Source organism: Neovison vison, chromosome 6 (genome assembly GCF_020171115.1).
Source record: "Neovison vison isolate M4711 chromosome 6, ASM_NN_V1, whole genome shotgun sequence".
In the NCBI taxonomy this organism is placed as follows: Eukaryota; Metazoa; Chordata; class Mammalia; order Carnivora; family Mustelidae; genus Neogale; species Neogale vison.
The window spans coordinates 40,612,362-40,629,099 of NC_058096.1; the positions used below are offsets into that span (position 1 = coordinate 40,612,362).

General features: G+C 35.4%; 1 protein-coding gene across 1 annotated transcript in view; it reads left to right on the plus strand.

Moving 5' to 3' along the window:
- Positions 1-16,738, plus strand: part of ZNF654 (zinc finger protein 654) — an 81,999-nt gene that overhangs the window by 54,081 nt on the left and 11,180 nt on the right. The window contains exons 4-6 of the mRNA XM_044251168.1: positions 4,958-5,093; positions 7,736-7,938; positions 8,616-8,755. Coding sequence (XP_044107103.1) covers positions 4,958-5,093; positions 7,736-7,938; positions 8,616-8,755 — 479 coding nt within the window. The remainder of the gene's footprint in view (positions 1-4,957; positions 5,094-7,735; positions 7,939-8,615; positions 8,756-16,738) is intronic.

A 16,738-nucleotide genomic window follows, 5' to 3' on the forward strand; every position in this document is an offset into this window, starting at 1 on the left:
ATATATACATATCAGTACATGTGTATTTGTTTTTTTGCATACATTTACTAACATTCTATACATTATGAAACATAAACCTTTTAAAAAGATAAAAGTAAAATAATGTTTTAACAGTGTAAAAACTAATGACAGAAGTGTGACTGAATATGTTTTATTTTGAAAAATTTTAACACTTGGTCATATAATCGGTCTGATTTTGGTTCAGTTTACTCATACTTGGTTTTAATAGCTGTCATAGGTGAAAAAGACACCTTTTGATAGATCTAAGCAAATCTTGTAAACTATGATACTCAGTTTTAAATTCCTTCCACCAAATTTAGAGTTGTTGAAATGTGACTTAGTAAATTTCTGTTGTTACGGAAATCAGTGTTTTCTTGATACCATTTTTAACATATGAATTGAAAACCTATTAAAATGCTGCAGTTGAAAGATTTTTTAATTACAAATTCTAGTTTAAGTTTTTTAAGGTCACATATACAAACATAGGTGACATGCTGATTTTTGATAGCAGCAAACATGTAAAAATGCAGACAACTTCCAAACATTCATTTTAAATCATTTTCTCCATAAGAACTTTTCTTTTGAAAAGCAGTAACCTCCGCTGTTACACTGTCTTCTTTCTATGGACAAACTCAGAATGATTATTTTTTAAAAACATGAGGTAAATATTCCTTAGGAACTTACCACAGAAAAGAACAGCACATGTGTGACGTTGTCTTTTGCTGAAAGAAAACTACATAACATCTTTAAAATTTTGCAACTTTTTGAAATGCTTTGCCATAAGATAACCAATGACAGTGTGATAAAAGATATGATCATATCTTATTTCAAAGTATTGTAAAGATTTTACTTTATTTTATTTTATTTTTTTTAAAGATTTTATTTATTTATTTGACAGAGAGAAATCACAAGTAGATGGAGAGGCAGGCAGAGAGAGAGAGAGAGAGAAGCAGGCTCCCTGCTGAGCAGAGAGCCCGATGCGGGACTCAATCCCAGGACTCTTGAGATCATGACCTGAGCCGAAGGCAGCGGCTTAACCCACTGAGCCACCCAGGCGCCCCAGATTTTACTTTATTTTAAAAGCTCTGTTTCTACAACATTGACCACATTGAAGACCTTTTTAAAATATTTTTGCTTTGATTTGCTATAATAACTTATTTTATGAATGAATTTGACATGGTATTCTATAATTTTACTCTGGAACATGCATTTCATTCAAAATAAGACAAATACTGCATAGTGCTTCTGATTCCATGGATTCCATAAAACCTTATTTTAATTAAAAAGTTAATTATTGAGAATATATCTTCTCTGGTATACCTTTCCTTTCTTGGCTCCGTTTGAAGACGCTTTTAATTACCTAAGAAGTAAGATGTCAACCTTTAATAATTCAGGGCCTCCTTTTACGTGATAATTACTAGAAGAGTGGACTGGTACTCATTTTCAGTACCGCAGGAGAAGGAATTAAGTTTATTATGGATTGAGGTAGCTAGTAGAGGCTTCTCAGGGAAAAGTAGGACTATGAGAGGATAGGAAGGGATTTAGAATGGTTTTTGGAAAGGTTTAGACAAGGTTTATAGGAAGTTGAAGGAGAAAGAGAATGATAATGAGAACAAGTGTAAGCAAGACAGTGCATGATGAATCTAAGAGACATGGATGAGATGAAGCTGGAGGAAAGGATTCATATACAGTATGTGAATGAGGTAGGAAGGGACATCCAGAGTTCCTTAATTATGAAGTTGGGCATTAAGAATTTTATGCTATTAAAAAAAAGGAATTTAATCACTATAAGCTGCCAGAGAAGAGTTCAGATCAGGTATATGGTATGGCCAGACAACTGGTGCCAGTTCTAAAGAGGCAGCAAGTTCAGGGAAGAAAATTCTTCTGAACAAAACATTAAGCCCATACATTAAGCAGTAGATTCTGAAGGAAGAGTCAGGGAAGGAGTTGTGTTTTCTCTCTACCTTTGGCAAAAACGAAGTTGAAAGGAAGTTTCTGAGGGAATTACATTTAGCACTGTGTGGTGGATATCAGCAATAGTAGACAGATGACTAAATAAAGGATTAGGTTAATATATAGGTGCACGTTTTTAATTAAACATTCTAAAAAATATATAATATGTATATATAGGAAAGATAAGTTGTGAATGCTATAGTGATTTAAGTGCTTCCTTTTTTTTTTTTTTTTTTTTTTTTTTACTTTCAAGGCTTTTAAATTACATTTCATCCATAGAAGCCACCATATTATTTAAGGAATAGGGAGCCAAAAGATAGATACAGAATTACTTGTTCTCTTGTATTCCATGTCTTTTTAAATACACCAAAATGAAATCTTCATTTCATCCCTGTTTCCTATCCAGAGCTATTTCTCATAAAAGTGGCCTCCAAAATATGGTGCACTTGACTTAAGATGTGCGCATACACAAAGAAATAAAACTCTACTTTATAATCTTTATCTTAGAAAAATGAACTTAAGCTAATTGATTTTTAATAGAAGGGTTGGTAGGAGTACAAGTGTATAATTTCTAGTATTAGCATTTATGAAAATATACTCTAAATGTAGGTACAATTAAAAAGTATGCCAAAGTTGACTATGAGGTGGGGCTTTTTAAATATACAGTTTATCAGGACTTTCCTCTAGAAATTTTGATTTAATATGTTTGAATTGGTGCTTGGTAATAGGATTTTTTTTTTTTTTTTAACAAGATCTCCAAGTATTTCTTACTTGTCAGCCATATATAGGAAATTAGCAATAGACCTATTGTACCATATCTTGACGTAGCCCAATTCCGGGTATAGGTCCCACAGTGCTAATGGTTGTATGATTGGTACCTTACCTACTGTAAGACAGCTAGAAAGATGGGTTGTCCAAGAGCTCAGAAGCAAAGCTAAAGCTCAGCAGTGATACAGGGGCTAGCATCCAGGTCACCTTATCTCTTGTGCTTTTATCTCAAAGCCAGCTTAACAGTAATTGAATTTTAGGAGTAGCAGTATGTGTGTCTAGAGTAATTTAGAAGTTTGTTTACCTTTAGGTTTGAAATTGATGATTGTTTTAAATTATAAATTGTTACCACAGATTTTTACTATGTTCCATGTGTTTAAAACATATCATTGCTGATCAAAAATTTCATACCTTATTTTTATGAATACTATAACATGCTGACACATGGAAATGCAGAAAATAATTTTATGCTAAGGCATTTGGGTATGCAAAATACTAGAAGAAATACTATTAAGTGCTTACTATGTGCCAGGCACTGTACTAAGCACTTTTCAGTACTGTATATTTAAACCTCACAACAATCCTGTGAAGTAGGTGTTTTTAGTATATGTTCTGCAGATGAGTTAACTGAAGGAGCACAGAGAGGTTAAGTAACTTGCCCATTACTTACACAGTTTTTGTTTGCTTGCTTGCTTGCTCATTTTAATTTGGAAATACTCTAAATAATTTTTAGAACATAAACTTACTTTCATGTTATGACTTAATGATCCGTTGACTTCTTTGACTAAATGATTCTTTATCTTGAAACTTGTTATTTCTTCTACTGCCTTATTGTCTTATAAAACAAATAAAAGCTCTTTTTGTGTAGTTTAACAAGGAATAAAAAGTGGCATGTAGGTACCACTTTGTAACATTCAGATGATGAAAGAACATGACATATAAAAGCAAAGTGTTTATTGCTACTTTGAATATGTAGCCTGATTATTTGTTATAAGTAAGATTTGTAATGTTGTATTGTTTTATACTGAAGCTTTGCTTTGTAACTGTTACTATGTTTTTAGCGTCTGAGGGATTTCTTGACTACAGAAATTTTGGCAATTGTATTGTAATTGATGTGCAGTTTATTCGGATTTTAACATTGCCAATTTCAATAGCTTATTCTTTTCTAAGGCTATAAGCCCAGTTTATGCATTAAAAAAAAATAAATCTAGTCATACCTTCCCTAGGCTTTCAGTAAATCTTTTAAAATTATCGAATTAAATTCCCTGAAACATTTTCAAAAACAACAACCAGGGTGTATAATGAATTTAAAAAGCTTAATCAAACAATTAAATTTTATAAATCTAAATCTAATAAGTCATATTTTTAAATTCAGTTGGCCAGATTCTCCTAAATATTAAGATATGTTTACAAATTAAACCTGTTACATAATTCATAATATAGTCACGAGTCTAATATAATGGATTCTCTAAAAATATTTCAAACATCTTTTAAAAAAATCCCAGAAAATGTATAGACAAATTATCAGTCAATGCCCAATTTATCAGTGCATCTTTATTGTAAAATGAATGCAAAGTTTTGTATTATATGTTGGATTCATTCCTTCAGTCTGCCATTTATTTGTTCATCCCAAGACTACAGATCTGCTAACACAACAAAATGCAATAGACTTTCCATCTTCCAGCCTTCCAGCATAACTCAAAGAGTATACATTTGCGATCAGAGCAGGGGATCTGTGTCTATGTGCCAACCACAGTCTGTATTGCACAGGGACCCTCTACCTCCTTTTTATAGTCAGGCTCTTGCTTGCCATTGTTAACAGAAGCTTTAAGAGCCCTCACATAAGTTTAACTCAACATTTAAGTTTTATGTTTTTGCAACCTGGTTCTTTTCCTAGAAATGATGCATCCAGTAAGTTTTTCCCTTACATTTCGCAACCTGATTCTTTTCCTAGAAATGATGCATCCCTTAAGTTTTTCCCTTGGGTTACATTTCATCCCTATTATAATTGGATTTTTTAAGTCCAGTTATGTAAAAACTCTGTAACCTTTGGCATTAAAGCCTATTTGTGTACTGATGGGGTTTTGACACCCTACTTAGGTTACTATAGCAACCCTTTCTCTTTTATAATTTAATAGTTGCCTCATTGACCATCAGTCATTTTATTGACAAGGATGATCAAGTTTAGTTTTTAACCCCTTAAATTCACAAAGCCAAAATGATTTTTCTCTCCTAGGAATGCCAGAATCACCTCCGCAGATATGGAAATGTGAATCTGGAACTGGTGACTCGAATCATTAGAGATGGTGGCCCATGGGAAGATCCAGTGTTGCAAGCTGTTCTTAAAGCCCAGCCAGCATCTCAGGAGATAGGTACTTCAGGAGACTCAAAATCCAAACCAACATTTGTGAGAAGCAAGCGCAACTTATTTCTAATTAGAGCAGTAATAGTAATTTTTCTTTATCTTCTAATACTGAATAAGAGTAATGTATTTTCACATGAAGTGTGTTTAAATTGTTATACTAACCTGGCCCAAGAATGACTTTTGACACCAGACTAGGTACATTTATTTCCAGTAGTTTCCCGTTTATTCTAATGGGAATTCAGAGTGTTAACACTTTTACTATCCAGATGTTACTTATAGTTTGTTTTTGCCACTTGTTATATTTTAAAAATCTATTTAAGTAGGAACAAACACCCTTAAAAAATCACCCTGCTTAATTAAGCACACGGAATCTCCCTTATACAGGAAACTCTGTGAGGGCTGGAACTCCGCCAGTTTTTATCACTACTGCATATCCTCTACCCAGCCCAGAGTAGGTGGGACAGAGTAGGTGCTCAATATAAATATTTGTTAACTGAATGAATGACCACATGATGAATGCATTAAATGAATGCGTGACTATTTGAATGAGTAAGTAAATTTCAATTCCAAACACTCTGGAGCAGTATTTCCCAAACTTCATCCATTAATGGAAGTTCCCCTTAATGCCCTGCATACTTCTTTGACATCACCTCCTTTTCAACCTAGATCCGCAGTATTTCCTGTGGGCCAGAATTTCCTTTGAGACAATAGGCTTTGTCAATTACTTCTAGTTTATTCTTTTTAAAAATGTTTGCCATATTATTCCTGAGCCCCAGAACATTTTGGTCACCAAATTTAGAATGTAAACTCAGCAGTAGTATAATCAAAAATGTATGGAGAACATTTGAAGGCATGGAGAGCCCATGAAGTGCAATTATAAGATGGCCAGAGGGAAGAGACAAGACTTCCTAGCCTTGGAACCATTCAGACCTTGGAACCATTCAGACCTTGGTCTGGACCTTACTCCACATCACATTTTATGCTAAGCAGGTTAGGATCTTTCCATTTGTCTCAGGTTAAGGGTTGGCAGGGTGGGGGTCTTTGAGTAGAGCTGAGTGGAGAAGGGGCTATGCTTGTGCAGCTTAAGAGCAAGCCAACCCCAGATACAAATGTGGAGGACTGTGACAGATATGGGAGAAGATGAAGAAAGAGAGAAGACCAGAAGTAGTGCAAAGTGGTAGGTAAGGAGGCTATGGTAGATATGATCCTGGTTTAGTGGTAAATACCCAGGGGATACAAAGGAGACTGGAACTTGATGTGAGGATTTCAGAAAGGAATAAAAAACTGAGGAGGGAAGAAGTTGGAACTGAAGAGAAAGAGTTGGATCATTGAGGAAAAGTATTGAGAGTCCATATAGGAACGGCAAGGGTGACAGACTGAGGAAAACTATGAGGAGACTGGGAAATGTGGCCAGAGCAGACAGGAAGACAGAGTTTCAAAAGGAGTGAGAACAGAGGAGAAGTTGTTTGGACTTTTAGGGTAGCTTTGAGGTTTCTCTGACAGAGCTGGAACATTTCTGTTGTTGGTTGGTATAACGGCTTTTGGCATCTGTCTCTCTCTAGTCCTTATGTACATACTTCCATACTTGGTACATACCTTATGTACATACTTTGATACTTCCACTAACATACTTCACTTTGGGAAAAGCTGCTCTAGAGTCTGATAAATATGGATGACTCTCCTCTGGTTGGTGACTTTTAGGGTAAAGACCAGTCCGAAGTTTATCTTTGCATTAATTAGACAAATCACTGTCTGCTTATATCATACACAGTAAACAGAACTGCAAGGCAAATGTTGAAGCCCAAATAAAACATTACTCATAGGCATTTTAGGAGCTACTGATTAAACATCACAACTAATAAAAATACTTTGGATTTGAAATATGGATCCCTGTTCTACCCCTTATTCTTTGTCCTTGGGCAAGTCATTTGACCTCTCTGAGACTCAGTTTTGTGATCTGTTAAAGAAGTACTATGATATGATACCTGTCATAGGTTGTTGTTAGGTCTAAATAAACTTAGTTTATAGATTATAGATAAAAGGTGTTTATAGATTTTTAAATTGTGTAAAAGAAAAAGCATTAGTAATTATTCATAGTGACACATGAGCATATATTAATAAGCAGTTCTATTTGGCACTACTTTCGAGTTAACTTTTTGTTAAAAAGTAATAAAATATATTACATTTTCATTAATTCAAATTACTTTTCTCTGTAATTAATCTAAATCAATGTGGTTTTAATGATAGGATTCAGCCTTTTAATCTTACAGTAGTGAAAATATTAGGCATTAAAAAAAATTAAGTACATAAATAGACTTGAAATTCCAGATCCGATATTATCTGAAATATTTTAACATATTAGTGAACTGAAAAGAGAATATTTCATTTTATTTTCTTTTTAATTTTTTTTTCACTTTTTAGACTGAAAAGAAATTAATAGTTCTTAAGCACTGTTTTGGTGTTCCTCTTATTTCTGTTTTTCCAATTATATAACTGAGTATTCTTTTCACAAATAAACTCCTACTAAGGAATATGCTATTTAATTAAATAACTACTTAACTACTTAGATACCACATGTATCAGTGGTAAAGTTTCAGACAACCTTGAGAATATTAAGAGTAATAAGTCTCTGTCTTCTTTTTAATATAGTGAACAAATATTTAAGTTCTGAAAATCCACTGTTCTTTGAACTACGTGCCAGATACCTAATTGCTTGTGAACGCATACCTGAAGCAATGGCTCTTATTAAATCTTGTATAAATCACCCAGAAATCAGCAAAGACTTGTACTTCCATCAAGCGCTCTTCACATGTCTGTTTATGTCACCTGTAGAAGATCAGCTATTCCGGGAGGTAATGTTTGAGATTATGTTTGCCTATTACTATTTTAACCTTATCAAAAATAAGAAAAGTAGCCCTTTCTTGTTAAATTCCTTTTGTAGTAACACCAGAGATTCTAAGATGACATTTTCTAGATGTGTTCTCATTGGCACCATTCTTTAAGCTCCTATTGAATTAGATAATCTGATATTAACAAATGATGCAATTAACAAAACATTCATCAATGCTTATTATTCATGGTGAGCTTCTTGTGATAGATAAGAGGTTAAATAAAAACTGAGAAGGATTTTTAATAAAAATTTCTGTTAATCTTCAGTTTTTTTTTTCAGCACTTTTAAAAATAATTTTTATGAAGTATTTTGCCTTTTAAATACTAAGAAATTAAATGCTCCTGTCTATATTTTGTTTATTTTTAAAGATGAAAGAATTAATTTTTTCCTAATAATAGAACTTATTTATCTACAAGCTGTGGACATTAATGAGATTTAAAAAATGAGATAAAATAGTCATAAAATTGTAGGTTCTATATAATGAAACTATGAAAATATTTCTGTGTAATTCATCTTTGTCTTTGTAGAAGAAAACCAGAAATTTAATTTTTTTCCTGAATGTTAACTCTACACATTTAATGCAATTAGTTTTTTAGGTATTTTTAATGATATGAACTGCTTTTTCTTTTCCTTTTATAGCATTTATTGAAAACTGATTGTAAAAGTGGGATTGATATCATCTGTAACACTGAAAAAGAAGGCAAGACTTTGTTAGCCTTGCAACTCTGTGAATCCTTTCTTATTCCACAACTCCAGAATGGAGATATGTACTGTATCTGGTAAGTGTTCCCAATATGGAAGCTGAGATGGGGAACAGAAGGAGAATGGTTAACCGAGTCTTGACTTTGTTTTTCAAAAAGTTATGTGAAAATGTAAAGTCACTTTTTAAAAATTGCGAGAAACAACAGTTTGTTGTAAGACCTAAAAAAGACAATGACCATGTACCAGTAATTGACAGTGTAAATGTTTAAAGTATGTATTATAATGAAAGAATTGTATTTTAAATTATATGTGGAGTGTTAGTTTTTTAGGACTTTTTTTTTTTTTAGAACTGTTTTAGGTTCACAGCAAGATTGAGAGGGGAATACTGACATTTCTCATTATATCCCCATCCCGATCCATGCAGTTCCCCCATTATCAGCATTACTTAAAAAACGTTACTCACCAGAAAAAAATTTTATTTATTTTTTTAATCAGGGATGAACCTACAGTGGTATATCATAACCACCCAAAGTCCATAGTTTATCTTAGAATTCACCATTCATGTTATATAATCTGTGGGTTTGGATAAATGTCTAATGAAATACATCATTTTAATATACAGAGTATTTTCATTATCCCAAAATTCCTCTGTGCTTGACCTATTCATTTCTTATCTTCCTTCCCCTCCCTCACCTCTGGAAACCACTGATCTTACTACTATTGTCATTGTTTTGCCTTTTCCCCAGTATCATATAGTTGGAATTATATAGTATATAGCCTTTACAGATTGGTTTTTTTCATTTAGTAATATGCATTTAAGGTTCCACCATGTCTTTTTATAGCTTGATAGCTCATTTCTTTTTAGCCCTGAATAATATTCCATTATCTAGATGTACCACAGTTTATGCATACATTCAGCTACTGAAGGACATATTGGTTGCTTTCGAGTTTTGGCAACTACAAAGAAATAAAGCAGCTATAAATATCCTTGTGCAGGTTTTTGTGTGGACATAAGTTTTCAGATCCTTCGGGTAAATACCAAGGAGCATGATTACTGAAATGTGTGATAAGAACAGGTTTAGTTTTGTAAGAAAAAGCCTAACTTGTCTTCCAAAGTGGCTGTACTGTTTTGTATTCCCACCAGCAATGTATGAGAGTTGTCAGTGTTCCAGAATTTGGCCATTCTGATAGGTGTCTAGTGGCATCCTGTTTTAATCTGTATTTCCCTGACGATATATGATGTGGAGCATCTTTTCATGTGCTTGTTTTTTATTACCTATATATCTTCTTTGGTGAGGTGTTAAGTTTTTTGGCCCATTTTAAATCAAATTATTAATAAGTTTTCTTTTTGCTGAGTTCTGAAAGGTCTTTTTCCTATTATGGATAGTAGCCCTTTATCAGATATGTCTTTTACAAACATTTTCTCCCAATCTGTGGTCTGTTTTTAATTCTCTTTTTAATTTTTGAACAAAGTCTAGCAGATCAATTATTTCCTTAGTGGATCATGACTGTGATGTTTTAAAAAGGCATCACCATACCCAGGGTCATCTAGGTGTTCTCTTACATTATCTTCTAGGAGTTTGATAGTTTCGCATTTTATTTTTAGGTCTGTGATCCATTTTGACTTAATCTTTGTGAAAGGTATAAAGTGTGTTTCTAGATTCAGTTTTTTTTGTATGTAGATGTCCAGTTCCAGCACCATTTGTTGATGAGACTGTCGTCAACTTCCATTGTATTGCTTTTGCTCATTTATCAAAGATCAGTTGACTGTATTTATGTGGGCCTGTTTCTGGGCTCTCTGTTCTGTTCTCTTGATATATTAGTCTTTTCTTTCACCAATACAACATTGTCTTTATTATTTTTGGCTTTTTAAAAAAAAAGTGGGGTATCATCAGTCCTCCTACTTTGTTCTTCAATATTCTATTGGTTATTCTGGTTTTTTTTTTTAACCTCATTATAAACCTTAGAATCTGTTTGTTGATACCCACAAAATAACCTCGTGGGATTTTGATTGGGTTTGCATTGAATTTGTAGATAAGTTGGAACTGATATGACAACATTGAGTTTCCTATCCAGGGAAACATGGAATAGCTATCCATTTATTTAGTTCTTTGATTTCACTTCATCATCTGAGACCATGACCTGAGCCAAAATCAAGAGTCAGACCTTACTCAGTCACCTAGGCATCCCAGCTATGGGCATTTTTTGATCAGTACTTTTGAATTTTAAATTCTGAAATACATATTTTTCATTAACCTTCTCTTTAATAGGTAAGCTTAATATTAATGGAAAATTTTAATAGCGTACAAAGCCTTTATTATATATTGTCTATATCTAAAGTTTATTTTTCTGAAGAGAAAAATTCCAGTACTAATGTCATTGAAGATAAGAAATTTAAGCAATAAAATAAACTGCTGGTTTATTTAAATTGTTTAACCTGGTGGTTACAGCTTGTTAAGTTAAAGTTATAGATTGGTTTGAGAGTGATTGGTAGTGATAAAAAATACCCAGAATAGTGAGTCAAGAGATATTTGGGCTTTAAAAGGATACCATACTCCTAAAAACATCAATTTTTATCTTTCAGGAATCAGTCAAATTTAAATACATTTTGCATTTTATGCTTCAGTCTAGTTTATTTCTTACAATAGTTTTTGAAAACTATCACTATAACAAGGTTTACTTCACAGACAGAGTTAGGTAGTGAACCACAGTCACCAAGCACCATAAACAAGACATTTCAGTTACCAGTGCTTGTTTATATATCTTCCCTCTACTCTCCTGGTAGCCACACTCTCTACCTCAAGAAAATTAGTCATTTTCATAACTAGTTCCCAGACTACCAGGTCTGTCATACGTTAGCACTCTTTGACCCCATCCATTGCTCCTCAGCCCACCATTTACACAAACAATTATAAATAGGTACATGCACTAAGCAACCTTAAGGAATTTAAAATCTGTCATTCTAGTATCAAGTAGCTCTTTAAAAACTTTAGTAAACATAAAGTCACACAGCGGGCTTGTTATTTAAAGCAGGTTTTCTTGCCTACTCTCAGAGCTTTTAATTGCATGGTTCTGGGTAAGGAACTGTACGTTTTTATCTTCCTCTTTGACATTTTAATTATTATGTGTAGTGGTGTGGACCTCCTTGGGTTCATCTTGTTTCAAACTCTGTGCCTCCTGAACCTGGATGTTGTCAGCTATTATTTCTTCATGTAAGTTCTCTGCCCCTTTCTCTCCTCCTTCTGGGACTCCTAAAATGTAACTGTTTGCTTGTTGTTATCTAAGACATCCCTTATCCTTGTTTTTCAAAACTCTTTTTTCTTTTTGCTATTCAGCTTGGGTGCTTTCTATCCTATCTTTCAGACTGCTGCTCTGTTCTGCATTCACTAATCTGTTGATTTCCTCTGATGTAGTTTACACTTCAGTTTTTACACTTTCTAACACTGATTGGTTCTTCTTTTATATTTTCTATTTTTTTGATGAAATTCTCACTGAGTTCATCCACTCTTCTCTCCAATCTGGTGAGCATATTTATACCATTACTTTGAACTCTTTATCAGCCGGATCACTTATCTGTTTCATTTAGTTCTTTTTCTGAGGTTCCCCCCACCACCCTTATTCTTTCATTTGGAGCATATTCCTCTGTCTCCTCATTTGCTTGACATTCTGTTTCCGTTTCTGTGAATTAAGTGGAACAGCTGCTTCTACACTTGAAGGAATGATCTTGTGTCTGGTCATCTCTTGTGTAAATTGTGTGTGCCTGTTGTCTTTGACTAGCTAGCTAGAGCTGTGGCTGGCCCCGTGTACTGGGGCCATGCTGGTGGGAAGGGCGGAGCTGAAGTGGCTTAGACTGGGGTGATGCTGGGGTTCTCCGCACAGAAGGTACACTGGCAGAACAGCTGAAACTGAAGTGGGTGCAGGGTAGTCCCAGGGCTCTCCTGTATTGAGGGTGACAGTAGATGGTAAAGTCGGTACAAGCTGGGGTGTCCTGGGATACTCTTGTGTAGGGGGTTGCCCTCCTGGGGCATCTGGAGCAGAAGCGGGTTGGACTACAGTGCCCTGGGATGCTGTGCTCCAGGGGTGCCCTGGCAAGTTGTCTGGAGCTGTAGTGGTGCGGGCTGGAGTATTTCATGGTGCTTTGTGCCTGTGTTACCTTGTCAGGTAGTCTGGAGCTATAGTGAACACTGACAACAGGTGTCCTGGTGGACACTACACTGGAGCTGCCAGTGGGACAGTTGGGGCTGGTATGGGTAGAGGTGGTAGAGGGCCTGGACCATGTTCCTATCCATGCTGTCAAGGTGGTTGGGGAATGTAAACTGTGGTGCTTGACAGCCCCACTGACCTAGAGAGAGTGTTCCAGCCATCTCCTGACGTTTGGCAGAGTTCTAGGGCTAGATCCCTTATATTCTACTTACCCTTTTAAACTGCAGCTGTGTGTGTGTGTGTGTGTGTGTGTGTGTGCGCGCGCGCGCGGTGTGCATGTGCACACATGTAAATGAATCTGTTCACAGACACTCGGTACTACTCCCCACTGCAGTGCACAGGGTTGGGAGTGGTAGTTCCCTTTGTTAAATGTCTCTATTTTTCTTGCTATTCTCTATGTGGCTTCCCTATCTTTTGTTGTGCAGAAGTTGTCGAGTCACTCCTCAGTTCTTCAGGAGGAATTGCTCTGTAGTGGGTATAGATTTGGTATGTCCCTGGAGAAGCTGAGTTCAGGGTCTCCCTATGTCGCCACCTTGGACCTAAATTCTTAAATATTTTAAACAGTAGCTTGAAGATGGATTTAAATGATAAACTCACTTAATATTCTTACTTTATAGATTAAAATCTTCAGACTCAGAAATACGGAGTCTAGAAACTAGTGGGCTTATCTTCTAGGGGAGTATATTTTTAATTGATCATGCAAATTGGTATTAAAAAGTTTACCATATAAAGTAGAATTCCAGATAGAGGGGATCAGGAGACAGCGGTAGGACATATAATTTGAAATAGTTTTTGAAGTCTTACTCTTCCTTTCCTTTCCTTCCTATCTATTAGAAAAGGGGAGGTAAGAGAGGGAGAGGGAGAGAGAGAATCTCAAGCAGGCCCCACACCAACCCATGGTTCAGCCTCACAACCCTGAGATCATGACCTGGGCCAAAATGAAGAGTCAGGGCGCTTAATCAACTGAGCCACCCCAGGCACCCCTAAAGTATTATCATTTCTTGATATGTAGTTAGAAACAGAATATAGTCATGACTATTATAGTAGATCTTTTCCTATGGGGAAAGGAGGAATGGAATGTTCTGACTCTGGCTATATTAAGCTATTTAAATGGGATATCTTTAGCCTTTTCATTTTAAAAAACTCATAAGTAAATTGGAATCTCAAGTATATAAAACAAACAGAAAGACCAAGAAGATACTCTATTTTCTTCTCTTGGCTAACCATTTTACTCTGTAAAAACAGAAGAGTACCTATCTTTGCTGCCACTGGCACTCTTTAAGAATAGAGCTGGGTATGCAACTCCCAGCTGCCTACCTGTTCCTTTTTCCTTCCTTCTGAGTAGGAAGTTCTGATTCAGAGTTCTGATCCCAGCTCTCTTATTTCTTCTACCTCTCCTCTATGTTTCTGAATTGCTGGGGTCCTTTTTTGATGCTTCTTAAAATTGATTTCTTACCGTAATTGAAGAGCAGGATTCTTTCCAGCCTATAAGGTCTGTGTGGTCTATTTCATTTTGGCCTTCCCTACAAACCAGCTTAACCTCATCTCCCGTCTCTGTGGACAGAACCTGATCCACAGCTCAGTTTTGCTCTATATGAAGCCAGTGGAGCAAGTTACCAATCCCATTTCTCTCACCACTGCTGACAGAACTACTAGTAATAGTAACAGCAGCTACTCATATATACTGATACTCATATATATATATGCATTCCTTCTTTATTCCAGTAATCTTATGGAGTAGATACTATTATGTCCAAGCCATACAACTAGTAAATAATGAAGCCAGGATTCATACCCACAGAAGACTCACAGCCTCTTCTATTAAATACTACTTACTACACACAGATCAATATATATATAAAAGCATCTATGTTTTAAGAGTGACTGGAGATCCTGTTATACCCTGCATTCTCTGCAACTTGTCGATGATTTTATTAGTAGTTAGCTACCTGGGAAATGTGTTTGAACTCTATATAGGTGCTGTATTTCCTAAAGGACCCTCTGTTTGAAAAGAAAATGTAAGCTTCATAAACAGTGTTTGCTTATAAGCAAAGAAGACTATCACAGGTTTTCAGGATGTTAATTTTCCTTCAGAATCCACTGTATAAGTAAAACCTGAGAACCCTTTGTAAATTCAGTCAAAATGGAGCTTCATAACCATATCCTGAGATACCTGCTTTGCTTGCTAGAAAGCTAAAATCCATATTGGTAGCCCTTTCCTGGTAAATTTACTAGGATCTTGAGATTAAATTTTATTCACCAAGTTTCATCTGAATTAACAGAAACAAAGGGAAATAACATCTCCCTTTTCAAAAAAGAAAACTAATAATAATATTGTATTCTAAAGATGACAATTAGGAGTCTCCAACTTATTTTTTGGAGCAGGTTGGAGAATAAATACATACATTTCTAATATGTTAAATAGCCATCTGTGCAAAATTGAATGCAATGGAATACTCTCCCATAACTTCCAACTATCGTTTTTTTTTTATTTTTTTCTCTTTAAATCTGTTGCAGAGATATGGCATGTCTTTTTTTTTTTTTTAAGATTTTATTTATTTGACAGAGATCACAAGTAGGCAGAGAGGCAGGCAGGGGTGGGGGAAGCAGGCTCCCTGCTGAGCAGAGAGCCCAATGCGGGGCTCGATCCCAGGACCCCAAGATCATGACCTGAGCCGAGGGCAGAGGCTTAACCCACTAAGTCACCCATGCGCCCCTGGTATGTCTTCTTAAACAGTTAATATGCTTGCCTTCTACCTCTTCCCTTTTCTCATAAAATACCTCTTATTTAGAGTGTCCACCATCATCTCATTCTATGTCTACAATTTCCCTTAATACAGTTCCTTAAGAGACTCCCTCTAAATGCTCTTAGCATTTAGGAATACTTTTTTTTTTTTGTTACCAGTTTCTTAACTACCAAATATTTATTGCATAAATCTCACAGCCTGGTACTACTAAGACTATAAAAATTAGGAAAGAATATAGGAAATTAGTGATTTATTAAACATATATACTAGACATTTAGACATTTTATCTAGGTGTTTTCACTTACCTCTCTCAGTTCTTTTTATGTATAAGAAAACTGTGGATAAAAGAGATAAAAGCCACATAGGTAGTAACAAAATGGAGTTGGGATATATACTAGTCAGTTTGCAAGTGATAGCATCCTGTGTCTAATTAGTTTAGGGAAAAGGTATAGTGCATGGAAAAAATACTGGGGTATACCACAAAAGGCGGGGCCGGGATATAGTAGATCCCCAAATATAACTGCTACCAGGGACACTGATTTTTCTTCTCTCTGACTGACTGCTCTTCTGCTGCAGATCAGAAGGAATGTCAGCAGTCTCCAGGCTTCATAGTTTAGAGTTGAGTACATTCCAGGGACTCTGGCCTAACTGGGGTCAGTTTCCTACCCCTGACTTAGTATCTTGAGGATGGTGAGGAGGTTCATATAGGAAACATGGCTACTGGAATTCCAACCTTGTTCAGTAGGACTACTTCCAGAGAAAGGTGGCTCACTGAGAACTGGGTAGTATCACACTGGTTAGTATACAATGTCCTCTTAAGAACTCTTTTATTCCCAGTCTTATGTTCTTGCCACTACTTCCCCTATATAATGTGTTACTGAGCTTTACAATGTAGTAATAGTTGGGGGAATAGGACCTACAAAATTGCAATGAGGAACTATAAGAAAGGTATGAGATCAACAAGAGAGATAAGATCTGTTCTGAAGTAGTTACCATTTCAGTTTGGGCTATTCATGAAGGCATTCATGAAGAAGTTACACGATCAGGACTTTGAAAGATAAGCTTATCTTAGAAATGAGGTACTTTCCAAGTACAGTAAACTACCATAAA